The sequence below is a fragment of the Fistularia commersonii genome, chromosome 26, assembly GCF_037954325.1.
Source record: "Fistularia commersonii isolate RoL2024-O1a breed Wild chromosome 26, RoL_Fcom_v1.0, whole genome shotgun sequence".
NCBI lineage: Eukaryota > Metazoa > Chordata > Actinopteri > Syngnathiformes > Fistulariidae > Fistularia > Fistularia commersonii.
This window is the reverse complement of record NC_141309.1, coordinates 7,395,376-7,410,956: the sequence shown is the minus strand read 5'-3', so window position 1 is coordinate 7,410,956 and position 15,581 is coordinate 7,395,376. Positions and strand designations below refer to the sequence as shown.

General features: G+C 40.4%; 2 protein-coding genes across 2 annotated transcripts; both read left to right on the top strand.

The window, feature by feature from the left end:
• The first annotated feature begins 5,760 nt into the window (after positions 1-5,760).
• Positions 5,761-9,449, top strand: riok2 (RIO kinase 2 (yeast)). Its single transcript, XM_086174279.1, has 10 exons — positions 5,761-5,928; positions 6,325-6,463; positions 6,555-6,671; positions 6,864-7,039; positions 7,337-7,425; positions 7,534-7,725; positions 7,824-7,916; positions 8,069-8,485; positions 8,722-8,815; positions 8,983-9,449. The coding sequence occupies exons 1-10, from the start codon at positions 5,863-5,865 to the stop codon at positions 9,142-9,144; spliced, it is 1,545 nt and encodes a 514-aa protein (XP_086030405.1). The 5' UTR covers positions 5,761-5,862; the 3' UTR covers positions 9,145-9,449.
• A 68-nt stretch (positions 9,450-9,517) lies between these two features.
• LOC147218453 (protein limb expression 1-like) lies at positions 9,518-14,837 on the top strand. The gene is made up of 7 exons (XM_086174280.1): positions 9,518-9,599; positions 10,475-10,629; positions 10,987-11,183; positions 11,757-11,897; positions 12,557-12,652; positions 13,546-13,623; positions 13,711-14,837. The coding sequence occupies exons 2-7, from the start codon at positions 10,548-10,550 to the stop codon at positions 14,161-14,163; spliced, it is 1,047 nt and encodes a 348-aa protein (XP_086030406.1). The 5' UTR covers positions 9,518-9,599; positions 10,475-10,547; the 3' UTR covers positions 14,164-14,837.
• The last annotated feature ends 744 nt before the right edge of the window (positions 14,838-15,581 follow it).

Genomic DNA, 15,581 nt, shown 5'->3' with positions numbered 1-15,581 from the left:
TTACAAACGATACTTGGGAAATGAGTGAAGCCTGCTGCAAGAAATGTCACAGGCAGGAGACGCTAGATGTTCTCCTGGGAGTATGTCAGCAACCCATTACTGCAGAAGTAGCATCTGGAAACGAAGGATCGTGCACCGGCACGATCACAGAAGATTGGACGAGTCACCCGGTCAGTCAGCACAGCTGTCTGTAAGTCTCCAGTGGACAGCTGATGACAAAGAGTGGAGCTACCCACAACAGACGCTCTCTTTCCGTTAGCATAGCAACGCTGCACACACACCGGCTACCTTTGGCGACTCTTGCCTCTTTGAGTATTTCTTCTTCTTCATTTGGATGCTCAGCGATATCCTCCTCGCTCACGTCTCTCTCAAGTTCAATGGGAAGGATTGCGCAGATGGTATGGTTTTGCACCGGACAGTAAAATGACCAAACGGGACGGAGCCCGGGGGCCGACCTTGTGAAATCACTACCCAGACGGCATCGCGATGTAGACAACAATGGCGGCCTACGAGTGATTTTTTTTTTTTTTTACAATTTTATTCAAACATATGTTGGGAGATATTACTCTTGTTTTTATCTAGCTGGTCCAAATACTGATCAAGTAGAACAATAACATCTCGGTAACCGGGGATCCCTTTAAAAAGCAATGCCGTAAATTATTGTGATCAACATTGTCCTGTTTATTTGTTCTCATACAACTAACTTTTAAATCATATCGAGACTCTTGAGGCCAATTCACAAGGCCGAAAAAAAACTGAAGAGAAAATATATACCTCTTCATAAAGCCTCGAACTTTTTTATGTGATCAGTGAAACAGAAAACCATATTAGCATTTCTGGAGCTTTCATTAGCCGGGAAGACGAGAAGCCGCAGCTTGACATTCATGCACATACAAATGATGTGCGCAGACCTCACCTCACACTGAGTGTGACAGTGAATTTTACATACAGATCTGCCAACTCTGTTTTATCTCTATGCAAACCTGCCCTCCCAGGACCTTATTATTCCTGCACTGCCCAACATGCTTGTCTGATTGTGGTGCACATTTTCAGCAAGAGACAGTTTAATGTTCCATTACACACACACACACACACACACATCATACTTAAAAAAATCAAAAAAAACTAAGGGGATTGGACCTTGGAAACTGCATATGTGTACATATTTTACAGCAAAAACCTGCAAGTAGAAAAACAAAAATGTCATACATTCTGGATTCATTACAAATCAACTGAAATATTGCAAGCCTTTTATTATTTTAGTATTGCTGATTATGGCTTACATCTTAAGAAAACTCAAAAATCCTATCTCAAAATATTAGAATATCATGAAAAAGTAATTTTTGTTTTTTTTAATTGCATTAAACCATTGCATGCAACAATTATATCCAAGGAGATATAGTTGAAAATTTACCATTGAATCCAGTTATTAGTCTGTTTTATCCATTGTCAACTCATCTATAGACTGAAACATATCGAGGAGATGGAGTTTAGATCCCGGTGTTTTTGCATACGTACCTGTTTCTCAGGCGGTATCCGCCGGCTTAAGAGCGGGTTATGCCCTTCCTCCTCGTATTTCTCCTCAGGCCCCTGGTGGACTGGCACTTGAGAGCAGATTATTGTTAAGGGGACTTCCAGCAGAACAGCCAGAGTAAGTAGATCTTCTCTCCTTCACCCTGATCTAATCAAATCTGATGTTTCCAAACACACAACAGCTGGTTAATGGCACAGCAATGATACCCGATTGGAACAAAGCCCCGTCCTGTTGTTGGAGGCTTTACCTATAAGCCTCTCCAGTTCCTGCCTTGATAAGATATTTTCTCCTGTAAGCCCGACACAGGAAAACAACAAGAAAGCAATCTGATGTCCTGACACTGCACGATCTTAGGTGTAGGCCTTGACATTTTTCACGTTTGTTTATGGAGTACACATCGTCGGGGGGGGGGGGGATCCAAAGATCCCCTTGTTTACTCTGCAGAAACACGGCAAAAAGGGGACATTCAAATAGCAACGGATAGAACTGACACTAACAGGCTGCTATAAATATTGCGGGGCACATTTTGAGAGATGTCCACAGTTTTCTCTTCAATGGTTTGATTTTTGATCAGCACTTAAATGCTTTTGACAATTATACCTTTAAAAAATACACATGCGCAGCTACTTACAGATTTACCGATGATGAATGGGCTACCACTTGGGAGCTCTTCAACGTTTTACCAAACATCACATGCGCGTTTTCTCTTGATAAAAATGAAATAATTGCGGGAAAGGAGAGGTTGAGGACTTTGATACACTGTGTGTGCGTCAAACATGAAGATCACGTCACTTTCAGTCAGATCTGCTAAGGTCCTTTCATCGCTTTGACCTATCCGGCTCTCGCTTTTATCTGAAGCTAACGGGAATATTCAGCCCGCCGCACAAAGCAAAGGTTTTGTGGTCATTTGAAACACCTTGCCTTATCTGTGCTTGCAGATCAGGTGGACGGCAGAGGGACGAGTTGCAACCAGAAAAGTGGGGAAAGGAGGCAACAGCCGAATGTAGTGAGCTGCTTTATTTCACACATCTGGAAAGAGGACACCATCTCACTGCTTTTGGGGTGTGTGTATGTGTGTGTGTGTGTGTGTGTCTAGAAACGTCTGTTTCACCCCTGTTCCAGACAATTCCACACGCAGATGGGTCCACACTGCCTATTCTCTCAGTCTGGCTCAAACAGCACATCCCTGGTCCCTCTAGTCTGTTGCTGCGCATCCAGACTCAACGTTACGGATGACTGCGCCTGCCTGTCACAGGCTGTTTAACAAGAAATGATGCCATGAGTCTCAACGTTTGTTACATCAAGCTAGTTAATCATATCTCTGCAGCCTCGTACCTCGATTTCCAAACCATTAAAACCTCATCGAAAAGTGGTCATGCCACTGTAGCCCCAGAAAAAGAGGAATTCCTATGATAGATTGAGTTACAAGATGATATGATAATCTAATAAAAATCAGTATCGGCCTATTATTACCAGCGCCCAATCAAGTTAGAGGTTTCCCATGTGCACTCATTTTCCTTCAGTACTGAGAGAGAGGGAAGGAAGTAAAATAATGAGTTATAGAAGATAAAAACATGGGTAAACCATGCAAAAAAACCTACACTTCAGAGCAACATTACATTTTACAGCAACTTACAAACCTTGGGACAGAACAAAATTGACAAATTAACAATTAAAAAAAAATACAGAGTATTGTTTGATAGTGGAAGTGAATTGTGGTTACCCTCATTTACAATATTTACAATACTGACATCTAAAGTGAAGGGTGTTTCCGCATACTGAGCTGTCTAATGTGAGAACATCAGTTGAAGAGCTTCATCACAGCGTTACAGTGAAAATGTAAATCCAGGGGCTTTGTTAACACTGTTCAGATGTAAAATAACAAAAAGATTCCTCAACATATTTCATTTGAAAAAAGAATGTGGCAAAGGCCCATCCTAAAGAAGGAATTCATCACTGTATTTGACTTGTGCCAAAGGCATTGGAGGTAAATAGGAACCAAAAAGACTGCAGCTGTGCTATATTGTCATCTACTGTTGGATGGTGGAACTGCATCATTTACGTTTTAGACTTCTGTGTTGTCATTTTGGTTTTATTTCATTCAAAAAAAAAATAAAATAAATAAATAAATAAATATATATATATATATATATATATATATATATATATATATATATATATATTCTGAGCCCAATGTGGTGTTTTTTCTGTGTGTCAATATATATATATATATATGTTTTGTTTTGTTTTTATTTTAATATATTTGATATTTATTTCATGTGTCATGTCATAGCCTGAAAACATCAGGGCTAGGGAAAACTGCGTTTCCTCAGTAACATGACATTTTATTAGATGTCATATCTATTATTATTAATTAATAATATCATTATTATTAATATTATCTGTGTGAATTATATAGTGTTAAGACAGACATATAGGGCTTTTGCAGGTTGCTGACTGCATAAAATATATATGTGACACCCAGAAGAGAGTATCTCAGAGTTGCAATAAACTCTGAAAGTAACCATGATGCTGACACAGCACGGAGGTTGTGCAGAATTTCCAGAAACAAGCATTGGAAGAACTGTTGAACATTTAGAGACTCACAAAAGATTTTGTTCTTACACTCTGTACATTTTTCACTTTCCTGGAAAATGTGTCGAATGTTTTTGCAAAGACAAAGGACAGGCATTTATAAGAATACTATCTGTTCAACCTCAGGTTCTAAAGACTTAATCACGATTTCTCATTTATGAAAATATCACCAGAATTATGATAAAATATATCTTGAGCTTCATATCTTTACTGTGTAAACGACTGTGTACACACACACACACACACACACACACACACACACACATGCACTGTTGGTCTTGCTTCTCCTTGGATGCAGACACTTGTTAAACCACAGAATTTTAAATAAACCAATGAAGAATTCCACTGGGTCAACAGAGTTGTGTGTGTGTGTGTGTGTGTGTGTGTGTGTGTGTGTGTGTGTGTGTGTGTGTGTAGCAGAAGAGAGCAGTGTCTATCACACACACAGACACACACACTGTGTTTTGAACCGACCTGCCATGGAATTCACAGAATCCAGCTGCTATGGCAACAGAAATCCAACAGTAAATCTCCATTTAACACCTGACCTCTCTCACTTTTTGTTACTTAACACTCACACACATTACCATCCCAAAGTTATCACTTACATATTTCATGAATTTGACTTTTCTGTCTGCAATCTATCAAACACAATCATTTTAATGCACAGTACAAGTACTGCTGACCCACCATCCAATGAAAAGGTCAGCTCAATCATCCCAACAGGATTCGTTTCCTGTACAGTACTCAACAGAACAGATTATCCACATATAATCTTGATACATCTTTGTAAATAAAAAATAAATTTAAAAAAAGTAACATCATTGTGCTGTGTTTATTCATGACAGGACATAGAGATATATTCTTACACTGGAACTTTAATTTCACTTGAGTTAATTGTTATATTGGCTCGAGTATTTCTTAACACGAAAACTTTTATTAAGGCTTGAGCTTTGTTTTTCAGTGATCCACCCACTTCAGCTGTGAAGTTACGTCTGCCGTGAAGCAGGTGTATTTTTCATCATTGCCCCTTGGTGTCAGTAATGTTCCCTCTTACGAGCTAGACCGCCATATTTTGTGGGTTGCTATATTATTATTATTATTATTATTATTATTATTATTATTATCATTATTATTATTACTATTATTGTTGTTGTTGTTGTTGTTATCATTAATACTAATAATAATAGTAATCATAATAATAATGATAACAACAACAACAACAACAATAATAATAATAATAATAATAATAATAATAACAATAATAATAATAATTTTTGAGGAAGACTCTCAAGTATAACCACTCGAACGAAACCGTTACACTTTTTTTTCTCTTTACGTTGCACACTATAATGTTGATGTTTCCAGAATTCAATAGAAAACAAAGTTCCGTCATATTAAATTCTCACAGGTTGAGGTCGCTGTATCTTAAAAATATAACGATGTGAAGCCACCTCGCATTTTGTGAAAAAAAAATGTGATTTTTCCAATTGTTTTTGGGATTCGTTTATGTATCTATCTTTTTTTTATTTCATGCCTCCTCCATATTTAACAAAAGAAAATATCTCTTTAGGCAATGTTTATTTTGTCGTCAACCGTAAATAAGAAGTGACGTCATTTCCGCTTCCCAAGCTTCCGCCTTTGCCATGTGTTTATAAAAATCGGTGGCCGGTCTCGGAAAATAATAACAATAATAACAGAAAACGGGAAATCCTACGTACACCAGCTGAAACATGGGGAAGCTGAATGTAGTTGTGTTGAGATATCTTTCTAGAGATGACTTTCGCGTTCTCACCGCCGTAAGTACCTAGCTAGCACAGGTTAGCCTGAGCTAGTGTTTTAGTGATAAAACACCAGCGAACATTTTATTCGTGTTTGGAGTAAATGGTGAAAATACTGGGTCGTTGTCTCATATTGGATGTCATATGCGGCATAAATCTTCAGTCAACTGGTCATTTACTTTGTCACTTAATATACTCAGATTCTTTCCTTCATTGAAAGTAGCTACAACCGGTAGGGTTACCAGATCTGTCTGATGTTTTGATTTAAGTAAGTCATTAAACCCCAGTGGCATAAGGATGATGGTGTACTGCAACAAAGTTAAATGTGTATCATTTAACCTGCACTTGGAAATCATTGTGGCTTTGTTGAATCGTGATCGTGATCATACATATGTGAATCTCTCCCACACACAGGTTGAGATGGGAATGAAGAACCATGAGATAGTGCCTGTGAGTCTTCTGTCCTCCATCGCCAGCCTGAAACACGGAGGCTGCAACAAGATTCTCAGGGAGCTGGTCAAACACAAACTTGTGGTTTATGAGCGCACAAAGTGTAAGCCGGATTGTATTGCTCTTCCCACCCTAGTTGTTGGGTGAATGTATTGCTAGTATTATTTAAAAATGTGTGCTTGTGTTGATTTCAGCGGTGCAGGGCTACAGATTGAACTATGCAGGATATGACTACCTTGCTCTGAAGACCTTATCCTCCAGAGAAGTGATACTTTCAGTTGGAAACCAGATGGGAGTAGGAAAGGAATCTGGTAAGAAAGAAAAGGACAATGTGTTTATAGTTGAGCATATTTGCTTAAGCGATCACAGTTATGGCTTTGGTTGTGGTATAAATGAATTCAAAATGGATTTACTGATCCGAAACTGACAATTTAATAATTCAGTTGTTTGCAATCAGGGGCAACTGTTTCTAATTCTTTCTTTCTTTATTTTCACCTCTTCAGATATATACATTGTGGCTAGTCCAAATGGAGACCAGTATGCTCTAAAGCTTCACAGACTGGGTCGCACCTCCTTCAGGAACCTAAAGAATAAAAGAGATTACCACAAACACAGGAAGAACATGTCCTGGCTTTACCTGTCTCGCCTTTCTGCAATGAAAGAGTTTGCTTACATGAAGGTAATTCGTCTTTTTTTTCTCCTGCTTGTACTTAAAATCTGATATATATTTATAAATATTAACTAACTTTTTAACTAAAAGTTTTGCACAGCTTTAAAGATGCTTTCAAAAACTCGAGCTCATAGTGTAATGTCATTTTTCTTCCCCATTACAAATGGTGCCAGCTATTTGTACACTTCTTTTTTGGATACTGTTTTATTTACTTTCTTTGGTCATCAGCCAAATGACCCTGTGTACATGTAGGTTGAGAAGGTGAAATTTTCAGTAAGAAATTAAGAATTTTGTCACCATTCCCAGGCACTTTACGATCAAGGTTTTCCTGTACCGAAACCTGTGGACTATAACAGACATGCTGTCGTCATGGAGCTCATCAATGGATATCCTTTGTGCGTAAAAAAGCAATTGCTCCGCAGTATTACTTCAGCTATTATTTTATTGTCACGTGTTGAATGCCGTTCTTCAAAAAGGTTAAGATGATTATTTAAACTTTTCAGGTGTCAGGTGCACGATCTGCAAGATGCACCAGGCCTGTACAGCGAGTTCATGGAGCTCATCGTCAAACTGGCAAATCACGGCTTGATTCACGGAGACTTTAACGAATTCAACCTCATGTTAGACGACAAGGACCACATAACAATGATTGACTTTCCACAAATGGTTTCCACCTCACATCCTAATGCCGAATGGTTAGTGCGTTTGCAGAAGTGAATGTTTAGAATGCCTTTTTCAATGCATAAGCGACAAAGTGTGTATCCACTGTTCATGTTCTTCTCCTGGTATGCAGGTACTTTGATCGAGATGTCAGATGCATCAGAGATTTCTTTGCAAAACGATACAATTATGAGAGTGAGCTCTTTCCCACCTTCAAAGACATAAGGTAATGATTTTGTTAGTTATTTTGTTCCATCCATTTTTAGATCATATAATCATTGCTGGGGGGGTGGCATCCGCCAAACACCTGAGAAGCCCATTCTTCGTGAAATCGTCTCATGAATAGATTTATAATGAATATAATGTGTTTTCCCACAGGCGGACACATTCTCTCGATGTCGAGATCTCCGCCAGTGGCTTCACCAAGGATCTGGAGGAAGACAGTGAAGTGCTTCACCCACTTGGACCCGAGACAGATGAGGAGGAGGAGGAGGAGGAAGAGGAGGGAGAGGAAACCGATGAGGAAGTAGAAAGCGTGGAGGACCGTGTGGATGTGGATGAATATAAACGTGCAGTGTTGGAACTAGAGGGTCTAAAAGTCAGCAGCGCAAACGCGGACCTACGAGACAATGAAGAGGACGACGGAAATGCGGATGAGGAGAAGGAGACTGATCCGTCAAAAACTACAAGTGGTGAGACGGAGAACGCCATCGAGGAGAACTTGGAAGAAGCAGAGGATGATTGCCCGGAACTAGAGGATCTGTCTGCCGCCAATAAGGTGTTCAAACCATTCAGGTAAAGGGGACAAAAAGTGTTTATAAATGCAATTCAATCTTGTTTCTTACCTTTTAATCATGTCTCTGAGGCAACAATGTTTTGACTGGTGATAGGAATACCTGTCAATTGGATACTTATTGAATTGGCAGTCCACTTGATGACATCTGCTAGACTTTTGTTCATGCAAAATATTTTTCTGTAACCTTGTATTTATGTGGGTGGTTTTTTTTGGGGGGGTTTTTTTTTTTTTGCAGAGACTGCCTGCCGGACATGGCAGAACACAGGAGGAGAAGGACAGACAGCGAGACTTCAACAGGCACCATCGGGAGCTACTCAAGTATCCCTCCGGTGAGTTAAAAAAGTCAGACAAACGCCGAAACGTCCTTCAGGTATTGCTAAAGAGCTTCAGCATTGGGGATTCACTAAGAAGGCAGCTCAGTCTGCTTTGAATAGGGGGGGGGGGGCAGATCAATAACTCTAACCCACCGTCTTTGTCGTTTGTGTTTTCCCCACAGGATGTCGTCCGCCAGAAGGTGCGGCGGCAGCTCACCAAGCAGCAGAAGTCAGCGCAAAGGAGACGTCTGCAGAAGGGCGAGGCCAACTTAGTGACCAAGTCCAGGAGAGAAAATCAAAGCAACATCAAGTCTAGTTTGGAAACCGCCTACTTCTGGGGATAATCGTATCCCTGTCGAACTGGGAGAGAGATCTAGAGATGCATGTGCGGATGTCTGAAAAGTTGTACACTCAGTAACTGGCTTTAAAAAACAATATCAGTGGCTCTCTGATGTCTCAAAAGAGAAGAATTACAACTGAGATCAAACTACAGCCAAAGCAATTTTACTCGGACTTAAACGTGTGCAGTTGCAATGAATATCTGCATCCAGTTGTGATCAAATATGGACTACTTGAGATGAAGCAGCTTTATTTGCTATTTCACGTTACTACAGTTTGTTCATGGATTAAAATCATTTGTTAGTCCGTATGTTACCGCATGATTTTTTTTGCCGTCGATCAAACTCTTAGATGTGTTTTTTCTTTTGTATAATACTGACAGAATGAATAATGAGGAGGCTGCAAGTTCATCAGAAGCTTTTATTTATGCTGAAACTCTGAGGTTCAAAGGTCCTCTCTGGTAGGTTGAATAGATATCCAAGGAAGCATTGGAACAACATAAGCATGTCCAAACATTTTTCGGAAAATGTCGACATAGAAACACGAAGGAAACTTGGCCCCGGTGAGCGTTCTCAGCGTTTTAACAAACACGCCACACCGAGCGATAGGGTGGACTTGGGAAGCAAGGAACCCCTTTTCTCCCAATTCGGCTCATTTTAGTAAGAGGCTTTCAGAGAGCGGGTGAATTCAGACAGGAACAATGGCCATTCATATTGAAGAGGATGAATGGACACCAGAACCTCAGTGCTCAGTGGGCGCCATGCAGCATGTGAAGTCAAAGTTGTCCCCACCCCAACCCCCGGACATCTCATACTTGCAGTTTCACAGTGAAGGGGGCCTGTGAAGGGGGGGGGTTGCATTTTCAAAATCACTGAATTTAACAAAGTCCAATTGGCAGATTGTATTTTTCTCTTCCCGAACAGCGTCTTTTTTTTTTTTTTTTAATTATTTTTCGACTCGGGATCGCCGTGCACGTTCATAACCGTCCCGACTGTTCGGGGGATTAGCCAGCTGCACAGCCTGCAGGGAGGGGCCCGGCATTCCAGCCCTGCACCTCTCTTGTGTGCTCATGTGTAGAAAGACTGAGGGGCCCTCAGAGCTAATTGGCAGCGAGGGCGACAAAGGTGGTCTGCTTCAAAAGAGAAACCCTAGCAGGGCAGGGTGGACATGGGAGAGGAGGAGGAGGGGAGAAAGAGAGCAGAGAGGTGGGGAAAAGGATACGCGTTGGATTTGAGTTTATTACCTATGATGTTCATGACAGTGGAGGCTGCTCGTGTCACAGGTCATGTGTTAATATGATGATGGAAGTTGTTTTTTTTTTTTTTATATTCAAAGCTCGAAATGCAAATGGACTATACGCTTGAGAAAGAACTGGATGTTTTGAGGCATCTGTAGGAGTAAAGTACCGATGACAATGAATCACGGGAAGGTTGAGGACAGCATCATGTCATGCCTGTCACACAATGAAACTGGCATCAACCCCAAGGACTGTGAGTAACCCAGTGATGACAGTTATTGCAAGCTTGCAAGTGCTTTAATTTGTCAGAAAGTACAAGTACTTTCTAGTATATGTTGTACTTTTCTGCATTCATGGCTTCATTAAATCAGTTATGAGGCGGTTCTTGAAAACTTTTTTGATGTTTCCTTATCTCAAAACTATTGTAATGAATATTTACCATTTATTTGCACATCTTTGGAATCTTTTTTCTATTCAAATCAAAAGGTAATTAAAATTATCCAACTAAAACAGTATTTGTGAACGTATTGTGTGGCTTGAGCGATACATCTACCGCCGTTTTGGTTATAAATCACCTTAATATCCGCTGTCTCTTATCACACTTGTTCAGTAAATGTAGTGGCCATGCTTCATAACTTCTGGGAGCAGAAACAGGTGGGTCAGTTTGGGGCTTCTTCTGCGGAACCAAGAGTCCCTCCAGGAGATGCGGGCGAGATCGTGCTACTGTATGAGTCCGCGCCATCACCCGGCCCCCCGTATATCTGCTACGTGACCCTGCCCGGAGGAAGCTGCTTTGGAAATTACAAGGTGTGTTGAATATTGACCGCAGTCTCTACGGGGCTTCCTTTGTTTCAGACGTTCACGTATTGTCAAGTAATCGAGGGTTCTTCAGCGTAGCTTGAAATGAAGTTGGAAGTGGCACTTTTTGGTTTTAAACGTTTAAAATCAATAATGCGCAATGACCTGCTCTTGTTTTTATATTTGAGCAGCACCCCACTGTAGGTCTTTGCTTTAATAGTGACATTTCAGCAAGCCGGTTCCAGGAATGAATACTTTCAGATGATTCACATTAAGCACAATTTTTAAGGCTGCTTAAAACTTTTTTGTCGAAGGTAAGTCCCGTGACGCTCCTCCACGAGGCCACTGTGACCCAGCACACACACACACACACACACACACCCCCGCCAGCAGCTCAGAGCCAGCATCTGTGACTACTAATGTCCTTAACTCCTCCGTTGAGCCCTGATCCCACGATTATCTGTATTCAAGTGTAAAATTGATGCGTGGCCAATAGAAAGAGCAGTCCCCTCTTGTGTTTACGTTGAGCGTTCAGGTCTGTGCAATCATCGTGCACACGCTGATGCGACCGCTCATCCTCAGGTGTGTGACACTCTGGCCGAGGCCCGAAGGGATGCGGCTCGCGTGGCTCTGATGAACTCGCTGGTGAATGAGCTGCCTTGTCGACGCATCAGCCCTCAGTTCATCGCTAATAGTCTACAGCAGGCAGCTACGGACAGTGCTGTGAGTGTGAGCCGATGCACACGCTTACACTAATATTTTACAAATCAGACTAAAGAAATACATTTTTCATCAAAATGATTATTTGTACTTCCTCCATCTCACCTTACCGCTCTAACTAGTAAAATATTTATATTTGTATTAGATTTATACATTCTCCAGGACACCTTGCTTATTATCATTTCCTTTTTACTACCCACATCCCCTACTGTACATCTGTTGTTTTTATAACCACTCCCCGCACAAAGTATTTCTTTTATTTATTTTTATATTCTATTGTATATGTTGTACATAGTCTTAGTTGATTTGTATTATATCCTTGATTTGCATATTCTTTCTATGATTATGATTTACTTTCCTACCCCACGATGCTGCTGTGACAATTAAATTTCCCCAATGCGGGATCAATAACGTCTATCTGAAAGTAATGATAATAAAAAGAACATATTTTATTAAAGGTACCTTACTCGGAACTCGAGGACAGCACAAAAAAAAAAATAAAGATAAAAATAAAAGTGGCAAAAGGTAAAAATAAAAAATACATGAATAAGTAAATAAAAAAAAAGTGACTGAAAATATTAACAAAGTTAATATTATATGCAGTTATGGTTTTTTTTTTTAGTTGTGGTGTCAGTAAGAATATTTACTCTGCACTTTTTCAGGTTTCAGTGGAAGACGCAAGAGACCCAAGCACAAGTATAGGAACCTACAGTTTGCTTCTTCACTCTTACCTTGGCAGAACCATGCTAGAATTCCAGGTGAGATAAAGCCAAAACCTACTTTTGCAAAAACTTTTCACTTGTACCTTTGTTCATAAATCATGGGGGAGTCACGTGGTCATGGTGTGCAGAATGCATTCAGTGGACTCTGGAAATGCCACTTCCTGCTAAAGGGGATGAAATACCGAACTTAAAATCGGATTACAATTTTAGTATTGTGTTTTTACATATTTGAGAATTATAAAAAACAAAAATAGCCAGATGTGTAACTGCTGCTCTGTAGTTTTCCTTTCCATTGTTATTATTGTAACCCCAGGCTGGGTTTCCCTTCCACCTCAGTCCCAGGCAGACCCTGGCAAGAAGCCCTAGGTTGAAAAGTCCAACATTTCAACCTTTATGTAAATAATCATGTCTGCAGACAGATGATTATTAGCAGGAGGAAATGGGCTCATTATCATTCTTGCTGAAACACAGCTTTTAGAAATATATTGTATATGCAATCAATGTCACGCAGTCAGGTGGAGAGGGAGAATCAGATACAAAGATCCGGAGGTTTAACTCGGACTTCGACCTCAAAGTTACACATCACATACTCCATCTGTGTCCCATTAGGCAACTTTAGTTAAATGTAAAGACTCTGCGTCTCTGTTCTTCACGTGTTTTTAACACATGGCAGCTGTTGGGTAAAAGGGTATTTTAGAAAAAAAAAAACGCTGCAATACATTAGGATGTAACGTATCTTGTCAAACTGATCACCCGAGGCTTATGTGTGGCTTTAAGGGAAGCCTCAATAATTTGTTATTTTTGTAAGACAAATATTCACGATTCCTGCACGTTTTTTTTTTTTTTGTTTGTTTTGTTTTTTGTTTATTCAAGTCATTTTCTCCGTGCTCTGTTTCTCACAATGTCCTTCCTCTTCCTCCATTTCGTAGGAGATGATGACCGTTTTTCAGTTGTTACACTGGAATGGGACACTGAGGGTTCTGAGGGAAAGGCAATGCTCTCGTCAGGTACGACCTCGGAAAAGCCATGATGTTTTTATGTAGTAGCTCAGAACCTGGTGTTAATCGCCTCTCTCCCCCTTGTGTGGCCCTCAGAGTGTGATTGCCTATTACACTAAGCGTGGACTCGATGAGTACATGCGCAGCAGCATGGCACTTGACTGGCTTGGACACGAGCAGAGATCGCCAGGACGACTAGGTGAGGAGTTGCAAGTGGCGCAAAGGGAACTGGTGTTGGCCCGCCGTCGAGGCGTAGAGCTGCGCTTCTACAAGGAAAAGACTGAGATCCTGGGCTTGGCTCTGAGTCAAGCATACATTCAGAATGCACCTGAGGCCCACGGCCAGGCACATGGTCAAGAACAACTTCCTTTGCAGACAATATATTGCCAGGATACCGAGGTCCAGATGGCCCCACCCTGCAATCCTTCTCCACCCGTCCATAAAAAGACAAAGCAAACAGTCTCTGAAACCTCTGGCAAGCTCAGACCCTCCAACTCTTTCTCTCCCAGCTCCCTCCAGATATATGTGCCTTTAAATCATTTTGAATAGACTGAGGCAGGAGGTGGATGATGGATTACAAAAGCTGTCATATGATTTTGTACTTTTCTCTGTAATTGATTGTGAGAGTTGGGAAAACTGTTAGTCGCGTATTAGAAATAGTCTGAATGTAGCTGGAATATAATGCTTAAAAACAAAATTTGACCAGGAGCTCTTGTCATTTAGCAATAACCACACTTTTCAAAAGAGTAGTTTGTTCATATTGTGCATAGTCAACTCTTTTGACCTTGGATAATGCATGCAACATGTATTCAACTTGAAATCCACCTTCTTATTTAGTTTTCCTTCTTAATTACAAACCTGCAACTCTGTACTTATATTTGAGACGAACTGGGCGGCCTCCAAGCTGTCTGTTTGCAGATAGCCCGTCAGAAAGGTCACAAATGTTTACCTGTGACCGCCAGAAATTCATAAGAGTTAAGCTGAAACCTGGACGATCAACTGCAGGTATGATCTATAACAAGCATTGACAGATCAAGACATGTATTTTGAACTCTTTGTATTTTAGGGATTAATGCAAATGTAAGAAAATTGTTTTTTTACCATGTGAATAAATAATTCCCATTTGGTGTTTCAAAGTAATTTCATTATTGAATTAAATAATGGCTATAACTTGTTCTTGTAAACTTGCCTGTGTGATCCAAGTGATTTACAACCTCATAAAGCAACCTGGCGTGTAATACTTTTGACAATAAACAGATTGTAACCCACTTATTAGGTCTATTCATCCATACATTTAAGATCCTTTTAGTTTCTAGGTGTTAGCCAGTGACGTACGATGAGGTTCATGGCTGGTTAGGCAGGAGACCTGCGTGCCTCACTTAGTGGCTCTTTGCAGCTGTTTTATGATCGCTCAGCACAAGAAACTAGAAACAAACAAACAAAAAAACTGGTGAAGCTCAATGAAAAATAGCTTTATAGTGCAAATCACTGATAAATATAACCTTTACAAAATGTTTTCATTTTACATTTTTTCCTTTTCAACATTGACAAGTGAGGCACTGCCTCTCCTGCCTCCCCTGACTGCACCTCACTGGTGTTAACGCTTTCAGAGGGATTGCGCAACGCGAGTGAATGAAAAACAATAGGCAAACATGTCACGTGACATAAAATTATCGAGGCACTTTGCGTTAGTTACGTAATTTGTATAAAATTAGCAGCACCCCATCGTTAGAATGTTTAAAAATGTGTTTTATGATTAAATGTATATTTTAATAACTATAGCCCCTGCTGGTATCCAAACACAAACAGCTTTGTTATCGAGGTGACTAAGTTTGGTCACTCGGACTTACCGTAGTGAGGAGGTGAAGTCACGTGACTTCTGATTGTGACAGCTGAGTTCCTGGAATAAACAAAACAAACTAGAGCTGGCCAGCTAATCGGCCGGCCTGGGCAATGCTTACGCTTGA

What these genes read in the sequence shown, in the direction of transcription:
- riok2 (XM_086174279.1), top strand. Translation starts at nt 5,863, where the DNA reads ATGGGGAAGCTGAATGTAGTTGTGTTGAGATATCTTTCTAGAGATGAC. An exon ending in ACTTTCGCGTTCTCACCGCC is followed by an intron (nt 5,929 to 6,324) that starts GTAAGTACCTAG and finishes TCCCACACACAG; the next exon opens with GTTGAGATGGGAATGAAGAA. An exon ending in TCACATCCTAATGCCGAATG is followed by an intron (nt 7,726 to 7,823) that starts GTTAGTGCGTTT and finishes CCTGGTATGCAG; the next exon opens with GTACTTTGATCGAGATGTCA.
- LOC147218453 (XM_086174280.1), top strand. Translation starts at nt 10,548, where the DNA reads ATGACAATGAATCACGGGAAGGTTGAGGACAGCATCATGTCATGCCTG. An exon ending in AGGCAGCTACGGACAGTGCT is followed by an intron (nt 11,898 to 12,556) that starts GTGAGTGTGAGC and finishes GCACTTTTTCAG; the next exon opens with GTTTCAGTGGAAGACGCAAG. An exon ending in AAAGGCAATGCTCTCGTCAG is followed by an intron (nt 13,624 to 13,710) that starts GTACGACCTCGG and finishes TGTGGCCCTCAG; the next exon opens with AGTGTGATTGCCTATTACAC.